General features: G+C 31.2%; 1 protein-coding gene across 5 annotated transcripts; it reads right to left on the bottom strand.

Moving 5' to 3' along the window:
- Position 1: 1 nt before the first annotated feature.
- On the bottom strand, positions 2-26,704 carry LOC126743706 (uncharacterized). Of its 5 annotated transcripts, XM_050450920.1 has the most exons (7): positions 26,334-26,704; positions 20,561-21,113; positions 11,657-12,628; positions 6,467-6,791; positions 6,102-6,411; positions 4,688-4,720; positions 4,487-4,625 (listed from the first exon to the last, which is right to left on the bottom strand). In XM_050450920.1, exons 2-7 carry the CDS (start codon positions 20,835-20,837, stop codon positions 4,497-4,499), a joined length of 2,046 nt encoding a protein of 681 aa, XP_050306877.1. In that variant the 5' UTR covers positions 20,838-21,113; positions 26,334-26,704; the 3' UTR covers positions 4,487-4,496. The 5 variants fall into 5 exon arrangements, 4 of the variants coding, with proteins under 4 accessions (XP_050306877.1, XP_050306876.1, XP_050306878.1 ...); XR_007662964.1 differs by lacking the exons at positions 4,487-4,625; positions 4,688-4,720; positions 20,561-21,113; positions 26,334-26,704 and adding exons at positions 2-145; positions 202-472; positions 16,951-17,830; XM_050450919.1 differs by lacking the exons at positions 20,561-21,113; positions 26,334-26,704 and adding an exon at positions 16,951-17,830.
- Between the last annotated feature and the right edge of the window lie 822 nt (positions 26,705-27,526).

Below are 27,526 nucleotides of genomic sequence, written 5' to 3'. Positions count from 1 at the left end.
TGTCGATTTCAACAATCACTGCCAAGCACATTTGCTGCATATTCTTTGTTATGCGTAACGTCATGCTCTTCCTGGCAGGTACACCAATCGTCTATAATACCAGCATCTCTGCATGTGCGCGTTATTGGAATTTCTTTAAAGAGGCCTATACTAAAAAACTGGTAACATAACCTGTCAAAAAATGCATTTATTATTTGTTACCCTCGAGAAAAATCCGATATATTTGGAGAGGATCTTAAATTATCCAGATCAGCAAGGTCTTTTAACGTCTCGTAAAAATTTAATGGTGTGGTTAACATCTTACAGTTTCTCTTGAAGTTTGCTATGGCACGTGGATAAGTTTTCTTAAACCATGCGGGAAAGATGGTGATGAGGAAAGGCAGACGATCCTCCATTTGTCCTTGAGTTTTATGAAGTTCTCCCCATCGGAGGCCATGAATGCCGTATTTGCAATTTATGCCTCTAAATATTGCTGCAATATGTGTGGTTTATATTAATATTAATGGTTATATAATATTAAAATATTGCTTAGTATAATTGGCATATAATTTAATGTAGATAATTTACTTAGGCCATAAAGTAATTTAGAAGAAAATAAATGCGTATTTATATGGCCAGTAAATACCGCCATTATTTGGTTTTTGGCCCAGTAAAGCCACATTTTAGTAAAAAAAATTTATACTGACATTTGGAAAGTTTTTTTGTAAAATATTTATTTTCTAACCAACAGACTTATGGGACACCGTTTCCGTTTTGATGCTTCTTCAGGTTTCTGATTACTTAGTCATAGCAGTTGTGAGATATTGGCCATAAATTGGGAATGTTTTAGTGCTTTTTGCCTAAATATGACGAGAAATTACAGTAATTTGGCCAAGAACGCATTTTTCGTATGAATTTTATGCCCAAAAAAATTTAGTGAGATTCGTGAGATATTGGCTATAAATTGAGAATTTTTTATATGTTTTTTTTCCTAAATACGACCAAAATCACGATAAATTGGCCAAAAACATTTTTTTAACCAAAATTTAGAAGCATAAATGAAATGTTGACTATATTGATCAAAATTTGTTTTATTTTTTGGCAATAAATTGGATATTTTTTAATTTCTTTGGTTTAAATACAATAAATCCGGCAATTTAGCTACAGTTTAAAAAATTAAATATGAATTTTAAAAATTGGTAATTTTTTGGCTCTAATGCGACGAAAAATTACAGAAATTTTACCTATAACATCTCGCTTTATCGTTTCATTCATTCCAGGCATTTGACGTAATTTGTTTGGTCTTTCAGGAATTTTAATTAATTTTAAGATTTTCCAGCATCCTGGTGACATTTTCGCAGGACTTTGAAACAATCTTCAGGCTTCTGAGATCTATTTTTGTATTCCAGATATTTTAAATATTCATTTACTTTTTTTCTAGGCGTTTTGAATTCCATTTGAGATTCTTGGGTCAATATTTATGAATGTTTTAGATTTTCCAGGCATTTTTAATTCAATTCCAGGTTTTTGGGCCAATGTTTGTAAATTTCAATTAATTTTTTTTGTCTTCCAGGAATTTTCATTAGATTTTCATAAATTTCAGGATTCCGGAGTCATTTTTGCAAAGCTTCCAGGAATCTAAATAAAAATTTTTCACTGAATAAAATTTTCCTGGCTTCTGTAGTAATTTTTTGTTTCTCATGTTTTTTCTGGAATTTGGGATTAATTTTTTTATTCCAGAAATTTCAAATTGTTTTTTATATTTTACAGGATTCTGAAGTAATATAAAAAAAAGATTCTGAAGTTATAAAAACCTACAAAATACGGAAACAAAAAAGCTGAAATTAATTACTTTTAAAGAGTCCGACCCTTTGGCCAGAGTTCTTTTTAAAAAATCTCAAAGTAATAAAGACAGTTGACTTCTGGCGTTTTCTATATGATTAAATATAGCGACTTTATCTTTTTCGGTTTCTTTAAAGATAAAAGGAAAAAAGATCGTCAGGGTATTTAAAGCTACTTTTGAAAATATTAAAAACTACAATTTTTTTTTAATGTCTCAACTAATATGAATGGAAATATAAATGGTAATGTATTGATGCATTAATTGAATCCAAAAATATACTGAAATACCTGAACCGAAAAATATATTTTTGCGCAAGTCAATCAATCTATTGTTTTCTTCCAGGTAGCATAGGTATTAGAACCAATTTATGTTTTCTTTTGGAGGATATTCAAGAATATTACTTCGAAAATGCATTTAAAGTTGTTGATCAAGTAATTAGGAAAAAGAAATAGAAAATTGATTTATAAACTATAATCATTAAACGTACTTGCGATTAAATCTTAATCTATTGATTTTTTTCTTTCTTACATCAATATTAGTTCCCTAGAGAGTATTTCCAGAATATTAATATTCTTCATATGCTTGGTGAGGATAGATTAAATAAAAATCCAAAACGTCAGCTTTACCAAAAACTTAGAAATTCCTAAATTATAAGAAGAATTGAACATATTATTTACCTGGGGTGTTAACGAAGACATTGATTGAATTAGAACGTTTGTACCATGGGAGTATTATTTGGGAAGAACGCCCGTTAACTTTTTTATCCGAAAATAGTCGTTATACCAGCACAGCAAGGCAAAAAACAATAATACAATCCAACATTTGAATCCTAAAGTGCGGCAACGTAAACTTTTTGACTTTCTGTGTTGTGTGAGGAGTTCTATCGCATCCATTTTGACAGTGGGAAAAATGTCAAAATGAGATTTCATACCGTTCCTCAATTCTTTTTTAAATTTAAGTTTATGTAAATAAAAGATATTTTTTTAATGACAAGTTAAAAAACTGAAAAATTACTTCTTACACGCAAAATTAGTAAATTTTTATTTATTAGATAGACATAATTAATACTGTAACAATGAGGACGGTTAATAACCTATTAGCAGAAGTAAAAACTGATTTTATATTACGGAAGAATCTAGCTTAAGAATTCTCGTTCCTCATCGATCAGTAATATGAATAAAAATGTTATTATCTATACCGAGAGGTTCTTTAAAACCGAGTTTTTTCTGCTTGAATGAACTCTTGAACTATTTTTTTAATGTACACGATTGGAAAAGACAAACGTTTTATTCCAAGATTGCATTTTTAATCATGTAAATGAACGCCTCAGAATGAATTATAAAATTGTGAAATCTAATAGCTACCGTGCCAACCAATCTTCAAAATACTTTCTTATATTAAATTTGTGGCCAAACTGAAACTTGATATCCTGATAGTATATTTCTTCCAGAAGTTTAAAATAAAAAATTCTTTCATATTCCAGGTTTTAATGCCCAAGTTTTTAATGCCGTCCAGGCATTCGTTGAATTTTAAGTTCCCACCTCGTTTTCTAAATGGTGCAGAATCTTGGACCAATTTCCAATTATATTCCAGATAATTTCAAAATAAAAAATGTATATGTTTTAAAAGTGTCATTTGTGCACAAACTGATGTAGGTTTTGTAAATGTTTGATAATGATGTAGGATGCTGTTATTACTTATTGTAAAAGACATATTAGGTATAAAAGAAACGTAATTTTGGCTTTATTTTAAATGCTCTATTTAGAATCTTATTTGAGTGTGTTTTTTTATATTATGACGAACACAGTTTTGCAAATAGGAATAAATCATAATTAAATTTAGAGCTCAAATGAGACGAATCTGAATGCTTTAAGCTAAACATGACGATTTTATAAGCCGAAATGACAGCCTAGAATATATTTTTTTAACATCTCCATTTACAGAGACCTTTCAGATTTTGAGAGATTTTGCAATTATTGCTAATGCTTAAAATTTATTTATTCAAGTACATACATACTGTAAACTTATTTATTCTTTCACATATTTTCACCACAAGAAAATATAAGGCATTTCCCATATGAATACGATAACTATAAATCACCTAATAAATATCATGTTTCCCTTATTTTACTTGCAACATTTGATAACAAAGTATTATATGTGATTGTATTCCTCTATTGCTAATTGCGTGTTTTATATCACATAAAGTAGATCCTGTTTACGTTAATCAGGCACATTTTGTTTTTGAAATTTTACTTAAGAAATATTTGATTTTTCTGGAATATATAGTAAAGAGTAATCTATCACAATAAGTATCATGCTCCGAAGTTTAATATGATTCAATTAAGTATCTAGAAATTTAGAAAAGGACTTGTGACACTCTGTACAGCAATAAAAATGTTGCCAATATCATTCTGAATATATTACTGATAACAAACAGTTTAAAATCCATTATATGAGAATTTTTGTTTCACATTTTAGTGCCTGAACATGTAAAACAATTAGGTACAAATTCTAAAAATCTCTATCAGCAATTCAATCTAGAGCAATTTATCGCATATTCTAAATACATATGGTTATTTAATTTTAATGGCCATATACACGTGTGCTACATTTAAACTAAGTTATCGTTTACGCTTAAATATAGGACAGAAAAACCAAGGATAATTTATACTTATGATTTTAATAGGCTTTTGCAATAACAATATAACTTTAAGTGGAAATCGGTGATGCAATAGCTTTGTTTTCCGTATAAATTTAATCTACTTATCGATCCTGTTACCGAAAAATTTCCCGGGGCAACCTGAAATGAAACAAAAATTAATTATTAGGCATTGGTTAGAAACCATTTCATGTTATACATACGTTTCCTGTGCCTTCTTTTTGTCTAACAGTTACCTAAAAAAAATAATTTTTTTAACACTATACATAAAATGTGTTTATAATTTTTAATTAGAACTTCTTTTATAAGATGCTAGTGAGACACTTATGGTCAAAAAATACTGAAAATGAGACAAAGATTTAGAAATGATTCATTGAAAGCATTTCCTTCGTTGTCCATGTACAAGTCTTTTCGATGGTTTTCTCAGTAGCTCAAATGTGTCTCCGCAACCTTTAAGCTTTTTGGACAACTTCCTTTTCGTCAAAATCATTATAAACTGAATTAAGTATTTGTATAGTAGGTACAATTTTTTGCTCTGGAGTATTCATTAGAAACTTTAAATGACTTGAAAGGTCTGGGCAATTTTTCTCTATGCACGGAACGATTGTTTAGATCTTCATCAGCAGAATGTTGCATGTTTTTGACTGTCTAACTAATTTCACTATTTCTTGCCGATTTCACGCACTTATGGTGCTATCTCCAATAAATTTCGGTCAATCTCTTCAAGGTCGTTCTGATATTTTCAGATAGCTCGCACTTATGGGCAGAAAACTGCATAAACAGCTGAGTGTGACCTAACTGAATAAGCATCACTTAGATTTAGTCAATGATTGGTACATGGATTAAAGAGAGCTCTGGAATTTATATCACTGATCTTCTTTTGAACGCCATTAGGTCGGCCAGATATGGGGAAGGCGTTGTCATAACCCTAAGACGTGTAGAATTAAATATCTTGTTTCTGTTTTTTCAGTTAATTTCAGATATCTTCCGTGATACCATCTTCTTTGTTCAGAGACTTTTTTGTTAAGAAAGAATCATGAACCTCAATGACCTTATCTTCAATATGCACATATCTGATCACTTTATTTATTTTGTTGGCATGACTATTGTCTGGTAGCTGTCAAAAAATTATATCATAATACTTGGCTTTTTCAAGTTTGAAGTAGTAATACCAACCAATAGGTTTCAAAATGACCGTCGTTTGAACGTCGTAAAAAATCATATTTAAAATCGTATAGAGGTTTTCATCACTAAATTTATTTTGATTTCTTCTAGAAGATAATAGACTTTAGCAGTATTTTCATAATTTTTGACAAAGGTGATTGGGAATACATTTTTTTAGATAGAAGCTGCCAAAATATTTATAATTTTATCACACTTAGAATTAAAAACAAAGGTAAGATTTTATGTATATAAATAGTTATCGGTCTCGATTATTTGTAATTTTCGAAAAATCCGAAGTATCATGATAGCCATTTGAATTAACGAACCCCAATATCTACTTCCGGTTTAACCAGCCAAATGCCAAAACTACCAAAGTAACTAACAACTACAAATAAACAACTTTCATCCCCTAGATTAATCAAAAAGGCATTTTAGTATAGAAAATTAAAATACCTCAAAAATGGCATCTCCAGGCGTTGTATTCAAAGTGATGGTATAATCTTTAACGGATTCCTTGCTCGTTATATGCTCGGCATCATAAGTAAGCACCCTAGCCTGAGTAATATTCGCCAAATCCAAAATAGCACAATCGCCATAACCTTTCAATTGCGAATTAATATGGTCGACAGCGAACTTTGCAGCCGACACTACTATTTTGTTATCCGTCTCGATTGCCACACTTTGCTGACAAGTACACCAATGGCTGACAATCTCTGCGTCCTCGCATGTGCGTTGTTTTGGTATTTCATCAAATAAACTATAACTAATAATAAAAATATGGATTTAAATTATTTAATTTAGTACCACGTCGCGCTTACCCTCTTGATTTTTCATTCATAATTTTTCGAACATTAAGCAACTGATCGACATCGAGTAGTTGTTTTAAAGTTTCATGTAGATCAAAAGGGGTCGTAAGCCTTCGGGTATTTTTGATGAAATTACCAACGGCAGCGGGGTACGTTTGCTTAAACCATTCGGGAAATTTCATGATGACGAACGGGAGTCTTTCCTCCATTTGTCCCTGATACGTTTTCCGGATGTCGCCCCATCGAATTCCGTGATCGCTCATAAATATTAGTACTGTGTTATTTAAGCTACCGGTTTCATTTAATTCTTTGAATAATTGATGGTAGTCCGGATCGCCTAAAAGTTTATATTAAGTTATAAGTAATTATATTAAGAAATCTTACTTACAAAAAGTAAAATTAATATTTTAGCAGAATGTTGGAAATTTGCTGCAAAATTATCAGCATATTGATGAATGCTTACTTCAGGAAACTATTTGTTGAAGATCTTAATTATATGAGAAAAGGGCTAAAGAAAATTCTAAAATTAAAGCATTAATAGTCTTAATAATATTTTTTTACAAGAAAATTGGAAATGCCATGGCCGGCTGTTTTATTATTGGCTATTATATATGCACTACAAATATACAGGAAAAATGATCCTTCAGGTAATCGGTGAACTACAATTTGGATTTCATTAAAAGTTTCATTATCTTAAGAACTGCAAAATTTCGCAGTAAATTTTTTAATATTAAACAAAACTATAACGACTTTTTCATTTTTCTATTTGTTATAGTTACATTAATGTATCATGTTTTTTATAGGAAAAAATGTTTTTTTACCTAGTAGTTGGTAAAAAGTAAGTTGATTTTCTTGTTTTTGAAAATATTGCCCAATAGGAATATTTCAGGTACATTTTTGAATAACAAGTCGCATTTACTACTATTAACATTTGAAGGACGTCGAACGACGAAATGAAAATGATAGTTCAATGACATTGCAAGACATCTCAAGGAGGTATAATCTATAAAGCTTTGAAAATTAGTCTGCCCACTTTCCATATTGAACGAGGCTGAACTTGGAATTAGACAACGTTTGTTACTATTTACCAATTAATATATATGATAAGGAATCATACAGTTTTGTTAATTGTACCCTGTCTTAAATTAAATAAGTAATTTTTCAATATTTATCACCACTAGGTAGGTAACTTAACAATTTGAAATCAAGTTCTTACTAGTATCCCTGGTTATTATTTTTTGCAATTAGGTTAATCGAATTTTACTTACCCAAATATCTTCAGAACGATTGAAGATAGATTTACGAAGCTCTTGACAAAGCAGCAATAGAGCTATTGGAGTGGAAGGTATCAAAAATAGAAGTGACTGGTGGAATAATGCAATAGAAGCCCTTGTGGAATAAACTTAGAACATTGAAAGGCCTTTCAATGTTCTAAGGGAATAAACAATTAAAGATAATAGAAGAGATGGAAAATAACGCAGTAGGTTACATAGGTTAAATCTGATTTCTCCAGAAAAATGGCTGGAATACTAAAGAAAGTTGCTGACACAAAAACGGCCCTGACAAACTACTTTGACAACTTTGAACCTGTCGTTCTTGTAATTTTTTCTGTCTAAAACAAATAATAGAAAAGCGTTTGGAACAGAATATAGAGACACATTTGGAATTTATTGACCTGCTAGGAGATTCCACCGATGTACATTAATGTCATGAGGGAGTTTAGAGAAAGAGTTACAGAGGGAATAAAGGAGACGAAATGACTTCTCCAAGGCTATGCTCCATTACATCTAAACTCTTTAAGACTTATTTGGGTGAGGTTTTGAAAACCTGTAAAAAAAAATGCGAACCTTTGGATATTTCAATTAGAGATCATAAACTATGCAGCGTGTATTTTGCTAATGACCAAGTAATTTTCTTCAGAAGATCAGCATGATATCCACTACATGTTATGGATAATAGAAGAAGAATAAACGAAGTGAGGTTTATCAATTCCCCCACCAAAAACAGAGAGGTGAAGGAAGTTATTTAGAAATAAATGACACGCAAATCGAAACTACTGAAAACCAATATCTCGGTGTAAGCATTACAAATGATGGTCGGAACAAAAAGGAAATCGCTATTAAAATTGGACAAGGTAATACAGCAATACGCCAACTAAATAATATACTCCGGAATAATCACATCACTCGAAACATAAAATTACAATATACTGTAACCATATTGTAAACACCGAGAAACCAGCTGATTCTCCGTCTGACACAATGGCACACCGCAGGACGTCTCGAAAGTTAGCGAGAATCTTCGGGAATGGCATACTGCCGAGTATATAAGAGGAGGCATCGCTGATGAATTGACATTTGTCAGATCAGTGAAGTAAAGCTTGGAATATTGGCGCGAGATTTAAATACTTGTAAATAAATACAGTAAGAATAAATATCTCTAGTAGTCGCGAGTGATCTTATTTTCTTAATGTAAGTGTGTAAATAAATTAGTTGACTATTTTCGATTGTTTTAATTCACACCTAACGAATGGGAAAAACGCTACAATACAAAAACATCATCAGAAAAGTATTGACGACATATGGTTCAGAATTTTTGATAATGAATAAAAAGACTTCTACAATAGAGAAGTTCTTTCAAACCAAAGACGAGACTCTAACCTCCTGCGACGAGCGATTGCCGTGATACAATTAGGTTCTAAATATAACTTTCAAAAACATTTTCGGGCCTTGACTCGCTACAACCGGAATCATTCTGTATTTCTTCTCCTGGACAACTACGAGTCTTATACGGACAATACGGAATCTATGCTGTTTCATTTCCACCCCATTGCTCTCATTCCTTCAGCTACTTAACGTAAGCCTTTGCAAACTGTCATAAACAATAGGAGTTGATAAACATATTCATGCGAATTAATCCAGGGCAAATATTTGATATCCCGGCGATGGTTTCACGAGCATTGGAAATTGGCATTACTGAGAACAAAGTCAAAGATCATATCAAAGCCGGCTATTGATCGATAGGTATACAGCCGATGGACGCAGTTATCTTTTAGGAGTTTGATTTCCTGCCACCCGTTTTCGACAGACCAACTATATCCACTGATAAACCCGGATGAAATGAATCACAGTGTTACTGCTAGAAAATGCTCTTGGAAGAAATACACGATGAGGAGGTAAAGAGAGGCAATGGCTATGATCACTCAAAAATCATTCCATCGGACACATCAACACGATGCTCAGATGTACGAAAGTCAGATTGTAATTTGATCTTGATGAATATTAATCTTGACGTTCGGTGCGAGGTTTCAAAGAGTCCACGAAAAGGAGAGAGCGAAAGAGGAGAAAAGGTCAAACAAAAAGAAACAAAGAAGCAATTAGAAAACAAAAACTGGAAAAAGGGAATAATGAATAGAGGAACAGCCTCGTCGAAAGTCAACACGCCTATCTTCCGCTAGGTGACTTTTCAAACTAATATAAAATTGATTATGAGTATATGTAAAAGTGGACAATAAAATTTGGGACTAAGCACAAGTTTAATTTGTGCAAATTAAAAAAAAAACGGAAGATTTTTATGTCATAAAAGTATCATTATTAAGCGTTTTTGTTATTTGCATATTATACGTTTTTGACTTTAGTATTACTTTTGAGGTACCTAATTTGTATGGGCTCCTTCATAAAAAAAATATATTATAACGACATTGTAAAAACCGAGAAACCAGCTGATTTTCTGTCAGTCCGGAATTACACAAGTGGCACACAGCACAACATCTCGAAGGTTCGTGAATAGTGTTCTGCCGAGTATATAAGAAGCCGCATCGCCGATGAAAGTCAGTTCAGTGAAGTAGAGTTCGGAATATTGGCGCGAAATTTAAATCAGACATAAATAGTTTTAAATAAATACAGTAAAAATAAATATTTCTTGTAATCGTTTTTGCAATATAAGTGTGAACATTAATTAATTGACTATTTTCGATTATTTTAATTCACATCTAACGAACAAGAAAAACGCTACAATTATTAATAAAGTTAATAGAAAACAACCTATATGGCAAAAATGTTTTGTATTTTATTTAACTATCAATTTAGTTTCTTTTTTTATAATCCATACTTATTTAAATAGTTTACATTTTCGGCTACAGATCTTTATAAGAAAGATGGTGAATGAAGTTTATTAGATGGCGTCACAGATACTCATTTCGAAAATAATTATTCTCATACGGAATGGAGCTATTCCTTTATAAAAAACTATATCTGAATGTATATGTAACAAAATCAGTTCTAGGTAAAAAAAACTGTAATTATTGCATGCAAAATGAATGTTTCAGACGGAAGGGGTGACACGACTTAAAGAGTTATAAAAGATAAATAAAACAAAATACAATGTGTCAAAGATGATTTGAAATTTTTGACTTTCTATGACACAAAGAAAATTAAAAAACCATTGACAGCACTATGTTCCTATTGGGAAAAAATTATAACGTAGAGCTACATTTTTAGTTGTGTCACTGAAATCGTTTGTCCTCTTTTTTTTAGGGATGAGAAATGGAGAAATGCTTTTAAAAAAACGACAGTGCATCTCTTTGGGAATTGGAAAAGTTAGAAAATCAAAACCCTTAGATCATTCAATTCATTTTAAGTGAACCTACTTTTTGCCTTATACTCTTAGCCATTATTTACTTCTTTGTCCTTGCATTTTCACGAGATGATATTTTTGTGAGCTCTCTTCATATTTCATAATTTTTTTAAAGGTTATGATGGATTGAATAGCGTTCGTTCCATAGTCATAAATTCTGTAACAATATTGGCAACACCTCCGATACCACTTGTTCTTCGTCAATCCGGAAAGTCACGACATCTCTGGAGACGCATGGAAGGTTAGGGAATATTACGGACAGCGTTTTACCGAGTATATAAGGAGCGGCGTCGTCGTTGAGAAGTCAGCTGACAATTCAGTGCAGTCCGATTTGAAATATTAGCGCGATATTTAAATTTGGCACAAATAATAGTAAATATATATTTCTAGTAGTCGTAAGTGATCATGTTTAGGAATGTAAGTGTGTAAATAAATCGGCTGACTATTTTAGAGTAACGATTATTTTAATTCACGAGTGGGAAAAACGCTACTATTGAAATAAAATTCATTTTCCATCCTATATACCTCACCTTACATAAAAATTACACTAAAAACATCTTAACTTACCCATTGACGGCCTATTTAAGTAATCATGGGACAAACTGTTACCCCAAAAGAACCCAAAATAAGGAGTTTTCGAGAGATTCATTCGCATAGTAAACTTTTTAATATACTCCACAATAAGTTTATAAGAACGTCTCCCGCCAACGCATTGCTCACAGTTAAAATCCTTATTGCTCCCTATATTCAATTCGGCCTGCCTACTGAAAGTCGTATAATAATAATCAGACGTTTGCTTCCTAAATCCGACTTTTTGATAATTGAAAAGGCCTATCCAGGCACAATCCTCACCCAGACCAGTCACGTAGCTCTGCTTACTATAATTGTGCCAAATAAAAGGACATGTATCGAAATGGGTTTGTTGATTCGGGTAACAGGAATCTACTAGTTCTTTTTCAAATAAACCGGTAAAAACCGGTATTAAATTCGGAAAAGTGTTATCAGCCACCTTATTATATCCAAGTAATTCTATCGCTCCCATTGCTTTTAGCAAGCGTGTGGTTAAAGGCAGCTGCCTATGCAGGTTTACTCTCGAAATGGCATCCAAGCCAATAATTAAAATATTTGGTTTATTTTTCACTGGATCATCGTCAGTCTCTATTCTCTTTGCTGGAACAAACGCGAAATAATCTTCATAAATAACTTTATTTAGGTCGTTTTGGCATTTAACCTTAACAAACTCTCCGGTGGGAAAGAACTCTTCGTTCCTGATTTCTTTCCAATTACCGGTGAATATCACCTCTGTATCGGGCTTCTTGTTTTCCGGTTCTATTCGAGTAAATTCATCGTAAAAGCATGTGATTGTTTGTGAATTTGTCATGTTTTTATACAGGGGCATTAGTTCAGTCTTCATATAAACTGCTGAAAAGTTACTTTCAAAGAGAGGCGGAACGTCTTCGTTGCAAGATTCTTCTTCGGGCGGGTATATGTACTTCTTCACACTGGGATCAAACGGTTGCATATCGGGAATCCGACAACCTGCAACAAAAAAATATCAAAAATATAATAAATAGATTTTCCAATTGACTGTGGGATAGAAGGGATTGATAACTAATAGATGGAGAGTAATAATTTAACTATAAGGCGACTTGTGTTCAATCTAATAAATCTACAGACAGATACTAGTAAACTTCTTAGAAAGGGAAAAAATGTAGGCATCAGCAAACCGTAATTGGATATAAGTAAGACCAATGATGGTCAACTCACACAGCCGAAAAATATAGTACAACACGTAGACGTGATAAACCAATTCTCAACAGGAAGTGAGCACAGAATGATTAGATGTAAAGGTAAATTATATTTGAAATTCCAGAGACATAAAAGATACTAAAGCAGAAGATAAACAAAAACATCAATTACCTCAAAGAGTACAATCACGAATATAAAACAAAACTGAGGGAAAAATTAGAAGGTTACGATCAGAAAAATGACAATATAGACGTAATAAATAATAAAATTACCCAAACCATCATAGCAGTTCAGAAAAGGATGAGAACCCATGCCTAGGACACATTTTCAATACAGACAAAACAATTATTGGAGAAAAGAAGAGAACTAATTAAAAAAGGGAAAGAAACACGATAGAATACGTCAAAACAAATAAGTAATAGTAAGAAAAATGGCAAAATAAGATATTAACAACTACCAAGCAAGACAACAATTAATCAAGAAGAACAAAGGTATCAAAGGTAACTCTAGAAGAAATACTGATTAGGATAACTCCTAATTATGACCAAAATTGTTTTGAAAGGGTGGCAATAACTTTGTTTCATTCCTTCCAATACTTTTTAATTATTTTTTGAATAACTATTTATTTTTATTAATATGTTCTTTTTGTGTCTTGTTGCGACTAGCATCAAACCGTCAAAATTCTATATTCTGCTATATCTACTACCAATATTTGAAATTCCCTTTTTTACTGTAGTTTGTACAATAATGACTTTAAACTCAACTAGAGACGACTAGAACAGAATAAAATTTGTAACGGGAGAAATAAAATTCAAAAGTAATATTACAAGTAAAAAGAATTAAAGAAAAGAGAACAAGAAAAAAGTAAGTATATTGAAATCTGTATTTTCTTTCTAGTAGCTAATATAAGTCAAAAAGTTGATTTGAATCAATGTATGCTACTTTTTAGATACCATCCAACAAGCTTCAATCAGCCAATACGGAAAAATAAGTACAGATTTTTGTTTGCAAAAAATTAATTCCAGTTTTAAGTACGGTACCCTCAGCCTGCCATTTGAAACGCCGTTATTGGCATTTGAAAGTTAAAATAAAATGGCATTAAAATGAAAACAGAAAAATAAGTGATGATGTATTTTACGTATAAATATTATTAACAGACATATTTTTCTACAACTATGTCATTGCATAGTTACCTTATCATCTATTTTCAAGTGTTTACTTGAAATCGTTTGGAAGAAACAACTTAAATGTTGCTCTCATAACAAAAAAAATCCACGTGTAATATTTAATGTGATAAGTAAAATCTCAAATAAGTAAGCTCTCCTGTTTTATTTATGGAGGTGAAATGTTTAGTTAAAATACGCATATTAGACAAACACCGACATTAAAATATAAAATAAATATATATTTTGCGAAATCGAGAATAAATATTGCAAAAGTCGAAGACAGTTAGGCATAAATAGTTCAAATAGAAGATTAACTTGGTAAATACCGGTCATGTTGCATGAGAAAAAAAAGATTTTTGAGGGAAAATTTGAAAAACTTAATTTTTAATTGTGTAGCCTTATAAAAATAAAATATTACCGTTAGAGTTAGAAAAATACTGAGTAAATTGAATCATTATTGATACTGGGGGTAACATATACGAACAATTATCGGTGTATTCCCAAGGAATGGAAAAATGCTTACAAATTATCCATTCACAAAGAAGGAAATAAATTAGATGGCACAAACTAAAAAGGCAAATTGGTTACCAGCACAATAATCCGATTGTACGGAAGAATCATTCCGCATCTAATGGATTAACAAGAAGAAGAGGAACAGTCGGGATAATGTTTTCTACCACCTGTCAACCAAGAAACCTATCTAATAATGTTTATTGTAAAAAGCTTAAAATACCGTTTCTATAAAAGTGTCTATTTATAATAGACAGAAATAAATTTTGCGTTTGGATGGCAACATTCATACTAGATACAGGGTGTTCCTTAAAGACGTGCTAATATTTAAGGCGGTGATTCCTGGACCCATTTAAAAAAAAAGTTTCTATGAACATATGTCCTAAACTTTTGAAATACAGGGTGTTAAAGTTTTTAAAAAAATTTAGTTTTTTAATAATAACTTAAATAATATTGTAGATATTTTTATGAAATTTGGTACATGTTTCCTATGCATGAAGACGCATTTTTTGATGTGCAAAAAAATATTTTCTGTGCTACTGGCAACCCAACAGGTGTTTAAACGCGACATCTTAAAAACTAATTTATTTTCATCACAAACTCACTTAAGACTACTTCTGTTTATTATAAATAAGCGAAGGTTTAAAGTATTTTTTTTAATATTAGGGTCATTCAAAAATACTCTTTTTCCTACAATACATTAACAAAATAGAATTTACATGGGGTATTTAATGATCTTTTGCTTTGTGACATAGTTGATTAAATTTTGTTGCTAATTTTATATAGCTAAATATTGCTGTTTTTTGTGAATAAGATTTTGTTTTGTTATTTTTGTGCATTTCTATTTTTAGTTACATTTTAATTACATCTTAGTATATTTATGTGTAGTACATTTTACCGTATTTTACTACGCATACAATTATTTGTAAGTAACTTTTATAACCTTTAAGTTTTGATTCCTAGCTTTTTGTAATGAATGTAATTCAAACTGTTAATTTGCTTATCCCGTGTATTAAATAAATAAATAAACAAACTAACAATAGGCCTTTTTTTTCTTATATTAAATACTTATATGCAACTTCATATATACACACATTAATGCGCAAATAATCATGTTTTATATTGTAATTTGTCGGTTAACTTGACATGACAATTTAATGAAGATTCAATTTTTTAGTGGGGTTAAAAAATAAATAATTAATTGGTACATTTTTTTTTCAAAAGCAGTACTAGGGATTTAATACGAAAAAGAAAGACCAAAATAAAAGAGAAATATAAACACAAAAAAATATTTAAAAAAATAAAAATATTTTCTTAAAGAAATTCTATAAAAATTGTAAAAAAGTCAATGAAGTAGATATAAAATTTCATGTTTATAGATTAAGATAATAATCTTATTTTTAAGCTAAGGGATCTCGTTTTCCTTTAAGTTTCATAATATTTTTTTAATACTGACCTGGAATTTCTACAAATATATTTTTTATAGCATATGTATCACATTTTAATCTAAAACGATAACTTTAATTGGCCCCAAAAAAGGAAAAATTAAATTTTGGATATTTTTTTAACATAGGTGAAATTCGGAAAGTCTCTCTAAAAATTTGAAAAAATCAATAAAGTTGCTGAAAAACATTTCTTAAAATTTTGAAAAATGTGTCTCCATTTGACTTTCCAATTATTCCCAATATGCTTGAAAATTATTCAGAAATATATTTTGTCTCATCTCAAAATCTACTGACAAAGAAAATACAAATTCCAAGTACAATTAAACAAAAAATTAGGTAATGATTAAATTCCAAAGATTAAACGCGACATCTTAAAAACTATTTTATTTTCATCTGATTATTATTAATAAGCGGTCAAAAATATAGCTTAAGCCAAGGGTGTTATCTTGGAATTTAGGCATGGTTTTATACTCTTTAAGATATTAATTTTAATTTTTAGCTAAGGGGTTTCGTTTTTTTTCTAAATTTTGTAATAAACTTTTTTTTATTACGGACCTGAAATTTGTTGCATATATATTTTTCATAGTATATGTATCATATTTTTAATCTAAAACGATAACTTTAAAAAGTCCAAAAAAATTAAAAAAATTAATTTTAAACTTAATTTTTTTAACATTTGAATAGTTACTGTAGAACGTTGAAAAATTCAAAAAAAGTGACTAAAAGTCGTACTTAACTTTTTAAAAATTTCTTTCAATATCTTCGAAAATTATTTTCTTTGATTTACTGAAAAAGGAAATACAAATTCCAAATACGATTAAAAAAAAATAAGTTAATGACTAAATTCCAAAGATTAAATGTGGCATCACTTTAACTACTTCTGATTGTTGTAAATAAGCGGTTAAAAAAATAAAAGCTTCAAGTAATTTTTTTAATGTAGGGGTCATTTAAAAATCCTCTTTTTCCTACAATACATTTACAAAAAAATTACCTGGTGTATTTATCAAATACCCATTCAGCGAACTCAGCTCATCCGGCAGTTGCGGCTCCTCACTGAGCCTCACCAAATGCCTCATAGCCAAGGCCCGTATCTCAAAATAATCCTGATAAAACAAGTATCCACCTAACATGAAAAAGATCAACCAGAACTTTACGGCGACACTAGAACACTTCCACCACTGCTCCGGAATTTTGTTGGAGTCTCCATCGTTGGTGATTTGCACGTACCTGTAACTTCCCAACTTCATCAGTTTACGCACACGGTGCATTGTGCATCGCCGGCGGACTCGTCAAATTGTTTTCGCTCGATTGTATGCAATTGTAACGTATATATAGTTTGTCTTATCTGCATGTCTTTGTACTTTTTTTTAATATAGATACAGCAGTGGGAAAACAAAATTCTTCCCATGTAAAAAGGGGCAGTTTTCAAAATATGGCAGTTAGTCATGCGAATTGGGATTATTTAGGTCGTTTTTAATATAATTCATCAGGTTCTTCAATGTCAGTTCATTTTATCAGAGACATTGACACTTGAAAATATATACCTGGTTCAAAAAATGCAAAAATTTTGACACTTTTAAAATGTTACATTGCTTCTATTAAAATACACAATATAGCATAAACTTTTATACTTCATTGAAACTGTAATAACAAATATGTAGTTCAAACTAACAATATACTATTAAATGACATTATTATATTTAGTAGCAAATCACCGATGCCAGTTTTTCGTTATCAGAATCTGCCCACCACTACTGGCACGTTTAATTTCTGATGTTTAACCATTAATGCATATTATCATTAAATATATAAATTTCAAACCTATGGTTAATACAGGATGTTTTCAAAGTTGAGTCATTTATTTTAAATGCTTGTAGAACTTGTCAAAAGGAGTTGATACATTCAAAATCACCTAGATAAAAGTTGCATAATAAAAGATGTTTACTGCTCTTACCGTTTATCAAAATTTATCTTATTGTATAATTTTCAGCACGAATCTTTAATTCGATCAGTTGTATCAATCTTTTAATAGTACGTATTCTATTTGTTTAATTTTTTTGCCCCATATTTACAAAACACTGAAGTAGTGGACATAATACTTAACTATGGAGAGTGCTAACAAAATGCAGCTACAGCATACAGAGAATGGAATTTTCCAAGGAATGGAAAAATGCTTACAAATTATCCATTCACAAAGAAGGAAATAAATTAGATGGCACAAACTAAAAAGGCAAATTGGTTACCAGCACAATAATCCGATTGTACGGAAGAATCATTCCGCATCTAATGGATTAACAAGAAGAAGAGGAACAGTCGGGATAATGTTTTCTACCACCTGTCAACCAAGAAACCTATCTAATAATGTTTATTGTAAAAAGCTTAAAATACCGTTTCTATAAAAGTGTCTATTTATAATAGACAGAAATAAATTTTGCGTTTGGATGGCAACATTCATACTAGATACAGGGTGTTCCTTAAAGACGTGCTAATATTTAAGGCGGTGATTCCTGGACCCATTTAAAAAAAAAGTTTCTATGAACATATGTCCTAAACTTTTGAAATACAGGGTGTTAAAGTTTTTAAAAAAATTTAGTTTTTTAATAATAACTTAAATAATATTGTAGATATTTTTATGAAATTTGGTACATGTTTCCTATGCATGAAGACGCATTTTTTGATGTGCAAAAAAATATTTTCTGTGCTACTGGCAACCCAACAGGTGTTTAAACGCGACATCTTAAAAACTAATTTATTTTCATCACAAACTCACTTAAGACTACTTCTGTTTATTATAAATAAGCGAAGGTTTAAAGTATTTTTTTTAATATTAGGGTCATTCAAAAATACTCTTTTTCCTACAATACATTAACAAAATAGAATTTACATGGGGTATTTAATGATCTTTTGCTTTGTGACATAGTTGATTAAATTTTGTTGCTAATTTTATATAGCTAAATATTGCTGTTTTTTGTGAATAAGATTTTGTTTTGTTATTTTTGTGCATTTCTATTTTTAGTTACATTTTAATTACATCTTAGTATATTTATGTGTAGTACATTTTACCGTATTTTACTACGCATACAATTATTTGTAAGTAACTTTTATAACCTTTAAGTTTTGATTCCTAGCTTTTTGTAATGAATGTAATTCAAACTGTTAATTTGCTTATCCCGTGTATTAAATAAATAAATAAACAAACTAACAATAGGCCTTTTTTTTCTTATATTAAATACTTATATGCAACTTCATATATACACACATTAATGCGCAAATAATCATGTTTTATATTGTAATTTGTCGGTTAACTTGACATGACAATTTAATGAAGATTCAATTTTTTAGTGGGGTTAAAAAATAAATAATTAATTGGTACATTTTTTTTTCAAAAGCAGTACTAGGGATTTAATACGAAAAAGAAAGACCAAAATAAAAGAGAAATATAAACACAAAAAAATATTTAAAAAAATAAAAATATTTTCTTAAAGAAATTCTATAAAAATTGTAAAAAAGTCAATGAAGTAGATATAAAATTTCATGTTTATAGATTAAGATAATAATCTTATTTTTAAGCTAAGGGATCTCGTTTTCCTTTAAGTTTCATAATATTTTTTTAATACTGACCTGGAATTTCTACAAATATATTTTTTATAGCATATGTATCACATTTTAATCTAAAACGATAACTTTAATTGGCCCCAAAAAAGGAAAAATTAAATTTTGGATATTTTTTTAACATAGGTGAAATTCGGAAAGTCTCTCTAAAAATTTGAAAAAATCAATAAAGTTGCTGAAAAACATTTCTTAAAATTTTGAAAAATGTGTCTCCATTTGACTTTCCAATTATTCCCAATATGCTTGAAAATTATTCAGAAATATATTTTGTCTCATCTCAAAATCTACTGACAAAGAAAATACAAATTCCAAGTACAATTAAACAAAAAATTAGGTAATGATTAAATTCCAAAGATTAAACGCGACATCTTAAAAACTATTTTATTTTCATCTGATTATTATTAATAAGCGGTCAAAAATATAGCTTAAGCCAAGGGTGTTATCTTGGAATTTAGGCATGGTTTTATACTCTTTAAGATATTAATTTTAATTTTTAGCTAAGGGGTTTCGTTTTTTTTCTAAATTTTGTAATAAACTTTTTTTTATTACGGACCTGAAATTTGTTGCATATATATTTTTCATAGTATATGTATCATATTTTTAATCTAAAACGATAACTTTAAAAAGTCCAAAAAAATTAAAAAAATTAATTTTAAACTTAATTTTTTTAACATTTGAATAGTTACTGTAGAACGTTGAAAAATTCAAAAAAAGTGACTAAAAGTCGTACTTAACTTTTTAAAAATTTCTTTCAATATCTTCGAAAATTATTTTCTTTGATTTACTGAAAAAGGAAATACAAATTCCAAATACGATTAAAAAAAAATAAGTTAATGACTAAATTCCAAAGATTAAATGTGGCATCACTTTAACTACTTCTGATTGTTGTAAATAAGCGGTTAAAAAAATAAAAGCTTCAAGTAATTTTTTTAATGTAGGGGTCATTTAAAAATCCTCTTTTTCCTACAATACATTTACAAAAAAATTACCTGGTGTATTTATCAAATACCCATTCAGCGAACTCAGCTCATCCGGCAGTTGCGGCTCCTCACTGAGCCTCACCAAATGCCTCATAGCCAAGGCCCGTATCTCAAAATAATCCTGATAAAACAAGTATCCACCTAACATGAAAAAGATCAACCAGAACTTTACGGCGACACTAGAACACTTCCACCACTGCTCCGGAATTTTGTTGGAGTCTCCATCGTTGGTGATTTGCACGTACCTGTAACTTCCCAACTTCATCAGTTTACGCACACGGTGCATTGTGCATCGCCGGCGGACTCGTCAAATTGTTTTCGCTCGATTGTATGCAATTGTAACGTATATATAGTTTGTCTTATCTGCATGTCTTTGTACTTTTTTTTAATATAGATACAGCAGTGGGAAAACAAAATTCTTCCCATGTAAAAAGGGGCAGTTTTCAAAATATGGCAGTTAGTCATGCGAATTGGGATTATTTAGGTCGTTTTTAATATAATTCATCAGGTTCTTCAATGTCAGTTCATTTTATCAGAGACATTGACACTTGAAAATATATACCTGGTTCAAAAAATGCAAAAATTTTGACACTTTTAAAATGTTACATTGCTTCTATTAAAATACACAATATAGCATAAACTTTTATACTTCATTGAAACTGTAATAACAAATATGTAGTTCAAACTAACAATATACTATTAAATGACATTATTATATTTAGTAGCAAATCACCGATGCCAGTTTTTCGTTATCAGAATCTGCCCACCACTACTGGCACGTTTAATTTCTGATGTTTAACCATTAATGCATATTATCATTAAATATATAAATTTCAAACCTATGGTTAATACAGGATGTTTTCAAAGTTGAGTCATTTATTTTAAATGCTTGTAGAACTTGTCAAAAGGAGTTGATACATTCAAAATCACCTAGATAAAAGTTGCATAATAAAAGATGTTTACTGCTCTTACCGTTTATCAAAATTTATCTTATTGTATAATTTTCAGCACGAATCTTTAATTCGATCAGTTGTATCAATCTTTTAATAGTACGTATTCTATTTGTTTAATTTTTTTGCCCCATATTTACAAAACACTGAAGTAGTGGACATAATACTTAACTATGGAGAGTGCTAACAAAATGCAGCTACAGCATACAGGTTAAATGTGGAAAGATTTCCTTTAAAAAATCATCCGGCCCCACGTATGTTTGTAAATGTAGTTGTTAGACTTTGTGACACAGGGTATTTGAAAGAACAACGATGAGACTACAGCTCAATCTGAAATGTTACACACTGAGAAAAACGTTTAATAAATGGTCGAAGAAGGCGCAACAATAAGTACTAGAGCCATGGTAGCTCATGTTAAAATGTCTCATAGTAAAGTGTGAAAAGCAATACGACAAAAACAGTAATATCTATATCATTGCATTACAATCTCAAGACCATATACTAGAAGAGTTATGTTTGTATTTTGCCAGTGGCTTTTAGAAGAGATCGGCAGAATTGAAGATTTTATGAAATTAATTTTATGTACAGACGATGCCACTTTTACACGAGATGGAGTGCAAAATTTTAAGAACCATTGTTTGGGCAATAGAAAATCCGCGTTTTCATTCCTCAGGTCAAATTGATGGTCTACTACCAAAACGTGAGACGTATACGAATAATGCTTGAGTTGTTGCACCAAAATGTGTCCTATAACTATCAATATCAAATAAATGTCTTAAATGAAACCTGATTAACCAGTGAGTAGTTTGATAATGAACTCCAATTTTATGATTATAATGTACCTATACCGAAAGGAAGAAAAGAAGGGGGTTGTGTAAGACTCAGGAAGCCATCAGCTATTGGTGGTTACTTCATATTTACCGCGCAGAAGCCACTATCACAAGTATGCTATTTTTGTGAAAGATTTGGAAAAACTGGTGTATTGACTACCTCGTTGTCAATTGTTGATTGTGGGCTTAACTGTTCTTGCTCTGCCCTCAGCATCAGTGTCTGCCCTTTGAGCCCTTTATAATTTATTCCAGGTCAAACAGATATTACACGATACTGGCTTAATTCTTGGTACCTTCCTTAGATGTAACTGTTTCCATGGCAGATATTCCATAACTTTCAACAGACAATCATCACCCTCCAGTGTACATTCTTGTGTGGAGTGTGGTCTTAACAGAAATATAACGTGATTTCTATAGGGACTTTCATTCGGTCGACTGGGAGGCCATTTTGGAGTTCCTACCGCAGTTTGACTGCTAATGAATTTAACTTTGAATGATATGTTAATGTTAAATGGATTCTACGAAATTATGTATTTATGTATTTACTTTTTTTTTGTTCCTTGTTTACGAATATGTATTTCTTACAAAACAATCTCTAGGAATAATCTGCGAAACTTTTAGAAATTTGTAAATAGTAGAAAAACCAACAGTGCAGTCCCTCAAGTCCTGTAAAATATAAGTCCGTTTAAATGCTGTTTTGGTATCGTCATAGTCAGTCTATTCTCTAAATATTTTTCCGAAATGTAAAGCACTGCACCACCTAACTGTAACGGTTCAGTATCTATAAATCAAGTTACAAATAATTTGAATGTTTCTCAGTTTGGCATAACAATCTCTGATATTTATCCTGAGCTGAGTACATTGAATGCTTGCAAGGATCCTGGCCCCAATGTGTGCCTCCTATCTTCTTGAAGTATTGCAGATTTATTATCTCAAGACTTTTCTTTTTATTATTTAATTTTTCTAAAAACAGGTGTTTTTCACCCTGATCTTTGGAATTCAAGCTTTATTATATTTTGAAATCTGGTAATATAGACCAATACTTATCAGCCGCAACTTCTCAGAATCTTAGGCAGCAACAAGTAGCTTCAACCAACAACGATATTAGAGCAAACTTGGAGTGGGGCGGTAACAATCTGATTAATTTTAACGCTAAAAAAACGCAGGCTGCAGTATTTACGATGAAGACTAACGTTGATGGCCCGGAGCTGGTTATGGCAGGGAAAACATTGCCAATGAAATCATCTTTACATCTTTTAGGAGTCGAAGTCACCAACAGTGTGTCCTGGCATGACCACGTTGCCGAGATCACCAGGGCAGTTTCCAAAAAACTTGTGTAAAAGGAGTGCTTTTCAAAACGAAAAAACTGTATACACCAGAACAGCTGCTGACTCTTTATAAGGCTCAAATACGCCCTTCCCTCGAGTATTGCTCGCATGTCTGGAGCTCTGCACCCAAGCATAGTTTAAAGCTGCTAGATTCTATACAGAAGAGAGCTATTCGTCTTATCGACAAACCAGAACTGACAAAGAGTCTGGAGCACAGGAGAAAGGTGGCTGATCTCTGTTTATTCTACCGTTATTATCACGGAAAGTGCTCCTCTGAGCTGGCAGGCCTGATTCCACCCAGGGCTGTTCCGGCAAGAAGGACGCGTCTAGCAGTTGCGGCTCATCAACATCGAGTCCACCTGCCTACCCCAAGGCCGTCGCTGTATCGGGACTCATTCATCTGGAGAACATCTTCTTTGTGAAACGGGCTTCCACCTCACATATTTCCCGACGCATACAACCTGCAGCGATTCAAGATAAATGCCCACAAATATCTTCGCGCAAGCACCACTCCAAGAGTGACATAGGACTTTCCTCTTGTGCTTGTGTTTACTATAAAAAAAAAATAGCTAATTAGTTCTATCCCAAAGCTTTTTAAGAGAATTGTTCATAGTTTTTTGGTTCGTCATACTGGTGGTCTAATTAATGACAGACAATTTGGTTTTGCGGCAGGACTGTCTACTGAACTGAATATTCTTACTTTTACAAATTTTTTTAACCAGACTTTTGAGGCGGGTTGTTACGTACATGCAGTATATAGGACTTCAGTAAAGCTTCTGACCGTGTCAATCATCCAATTTTGTTAAGTAAGTTAGGCAAGTAGGGCCTCACCGGTCCACTATATATATGTGGCTGAAAAGTTGTTTCATGAATAGCTACTATCTAAAATTTGCAGATGATCTCAAGGTTTATCGTTAGTCTCATATTTGGATGATTACCTAAACTTCAGCTTGACTTGAATAGGCTTGCTACTTGGTACACCATTAATAATACAATCTTAAATACCATTAAATATCATTCCATACTTTGCACTCGAGGTACAGGTCAGCTTAATCATGTGTATACTATTAAAAGCACGCGTCTGGAAGTGTTATTTAGAGTACCTTGGTATAACTTTAGACTCCCATTAAAATATCCCTTTATAACAGCTGTATCAAGGGCTATGCAATGCTGGGTTTCATTAAAAGGTGCACCAGAAATTTCCAGAGCAATGCTTCTATTAAGCCTCTTTACTGTGGACTAGTTCGTCCTCACGTATGGTTCATGTATTTGGTCACCTCAGCATAAATTTTTAAGATACATTTGCCTTAAAAGGAATGTTCCACTTCTCATTATCTATCACGTGCTTGAGTCTTGACTTAATATCCATACTCTCCAAACCCGTCGTTAACATCGTGACCTATGACATCCTCCATTCTGGATCTTGCTGTCCAGAGGTACTCGGTAAAATTAGTCTGCATGTTCTTTATAGGTAGACCCGTCAGATACTCTCATTCCATATGCCATCCCACCGAACCGGTTATGGAAATAATAGCTTTTTTGTTGCATTTAACTTATTGAATTTGAATTAGGTTCCAGGAATATTCATATTGACATAGATATCTCATAGAATTTTTGTGAAAATCTGCTTATGAATATTCAGTGATCTATGACTATGATAGTTATCAAATTAAAGCATAATATTAAAGATATTATAAATTTCTATCATTAGGTATAACGTATGATGTTTAAGGAAGACAGCTGATTGAACAGTTCATTGAGGGCATAAACCATTAAGGTTCTATCAATGTTTGAATTATGCCAGAATGTGTGGTATTGGTATTCTTTAAATAGGTTTCAGTATTTTCAACATATATTAATTTATAATTAATTATTCAATTAATGAAATATATTATGTTTACTAGGTGGTATTAGTAAAGATACTCTGAATATTCTAAGTGTAAGTGTGAAAGCATAAGTGTCTCTGAAACATTTGTAATATGATTTATATTATTAGAGAAGAACAGTGTCTTTTAGATTTTTTGTTATATAGTTATATGGCTTTCAAATATAATTAAGATAACAAGAGAAAAATAGTAGTAAATAAATAAAACAAAAACTCTTTATTTCAGGTCAAAGTTCTGACTTATATTTATATTCATTCAGCCTCAGGAATCTTAGGACATTACAAAGAAAAAGTATAAATTAGTTTTACCATATAAATGCCTGTAGTAGCTTTCTTCAACTTTGTCTCGTTATTTTCTTTTTTTATTAAATAATTAATAAAAAAACACTGAAGTAAATAAAAGTTTTTTCTTAGTGTAAAAAGATAAATAATTTAGAACAATAAATTTACACTTATTATTAAAATTATAAAAATAAATAAAGTATTTAATAAATATATATAAATATAAGGAAAAACAAGACTCACCCATGGTTATAGGTAGACAATATGTCAAGGAACAAAATGTATTTAACAGTTGATGCTAATTATGTTCTGGAGTGTATGCTATTATTTAAATGTTTATGTGCTTTTTTATTTTTTTTTCTTTTTGGTGTCCTGAGGATGACTTAATAAAAGGAGAAACGTCGATACATATAAGCAAAGTTGTTTTTGCTTTATTTCTCTTGGCTCCACTCGACAAAGTGCCGCCTTAAATATTAATATTGGAAGGTCATGAAATAAAATGTTTACCTTATATTAAACATAAAATTGAAAATGTAGTTTTTGATATTCCACGTATATTGCAAAGTATTTTGTTTAAGTAAATATAGAATCAAAGAAAGTTGGCACGAAAGTTTCATACTTAAAAAAAATGTCAGTTAAGATATTTCGTGAGTCAAAAAACAGAAAAATTAAGTATGGCAAGATGCCAATAAGCACGTGTTTCTGGTTATTGGTATCTTCGGGAACCAAAAGCGATCAAGAATAGAAGCAAACCACCGATTTTGCATATTCAGCTCGACTCGCGGACTAACATATCGTTTAATAACAAAAGAAAGCACTAGAGATGCGCGATCCGGTGATTTATTAGGAACGGCGTGATTAGCGACCGTTCTTTTAAACGGTGACCGTGATCACTGTATTTTTAATATTTACATTTAGGAGTCGCCTGGTGGCGGGCCAACTGGCCGGGCTGTGGTTAAAAGCTGTAAAAATATCAGTCATCACTCATACGTCATACGCATTTAGCTTGAAGTCGTTCCATGACAACATACACTATTGGAACGGTAACAGGTATCTCGAAATCACGGGACGCCGTGATATGAATATTTCAGTCACCGCCGTTATTGGCGATTTACAAATCACGGTGACAAAATCACCGATAGTGAAATATCGCTCATCTCTAGAAAGCACTCTCCCTTTGAAGCTTAAGACGGTCCTGCAAAGCGTAAAAACCTCCTGTGCTTTCACAATGATTAAAAAATTAATTGATGTTTTTATTATATGATTATAAACCAATATTTGTTAAGGGATTATTTAAGGATCCCACACCTTAATTAATTAATCGTATATATATGTATATTCTTGGTTATACTCACCTAATCATTTTTCGATTGAGAAACCTCCAAGTAGATAATCGATTTACGTTAAGCCAACAAAATGTTATCGCTTTCTTTATGTAATATATGTAATTCCATTTTAAATAATAAAAATGGAAATTCACAAAAAAACAATTAAACGTTTTATATTATGTATACCAGAATTAACATAAGTCATTGATTTCGGTTTTATTGCGCTTTTCGGGTTTTGGGTTTTTTAATGTTTTTGTTTTCGTTCAAATCAGATTAGGGAGTCCAAAGTTTCAGACAATAAACATTTTATACAGAGTCAATAATTTACTTTACAAGATAGTGTGAAAACTTGATTTTGTAAACAATAATGAC

This window comes from Anthonomus grandis, chromosome 13, assembly GCF_022605725.1.
Source record: "Anthonomus grandis grandis chromosome 13, icAntGran1.3, whole genome shotgun sequence".
NCBI classification, from domain to species: Eukaryota; Metazoa; Arthropoda; class Insecta; order Coleoptera; family Curculionidae; genus Anthonomus; species Anthonomus grandis.
The sequence above is the reverse complement of the archived record's forward strand: the minus strand, read 5'-3'. Positions and strand labels throughout refer to the sequence as shown.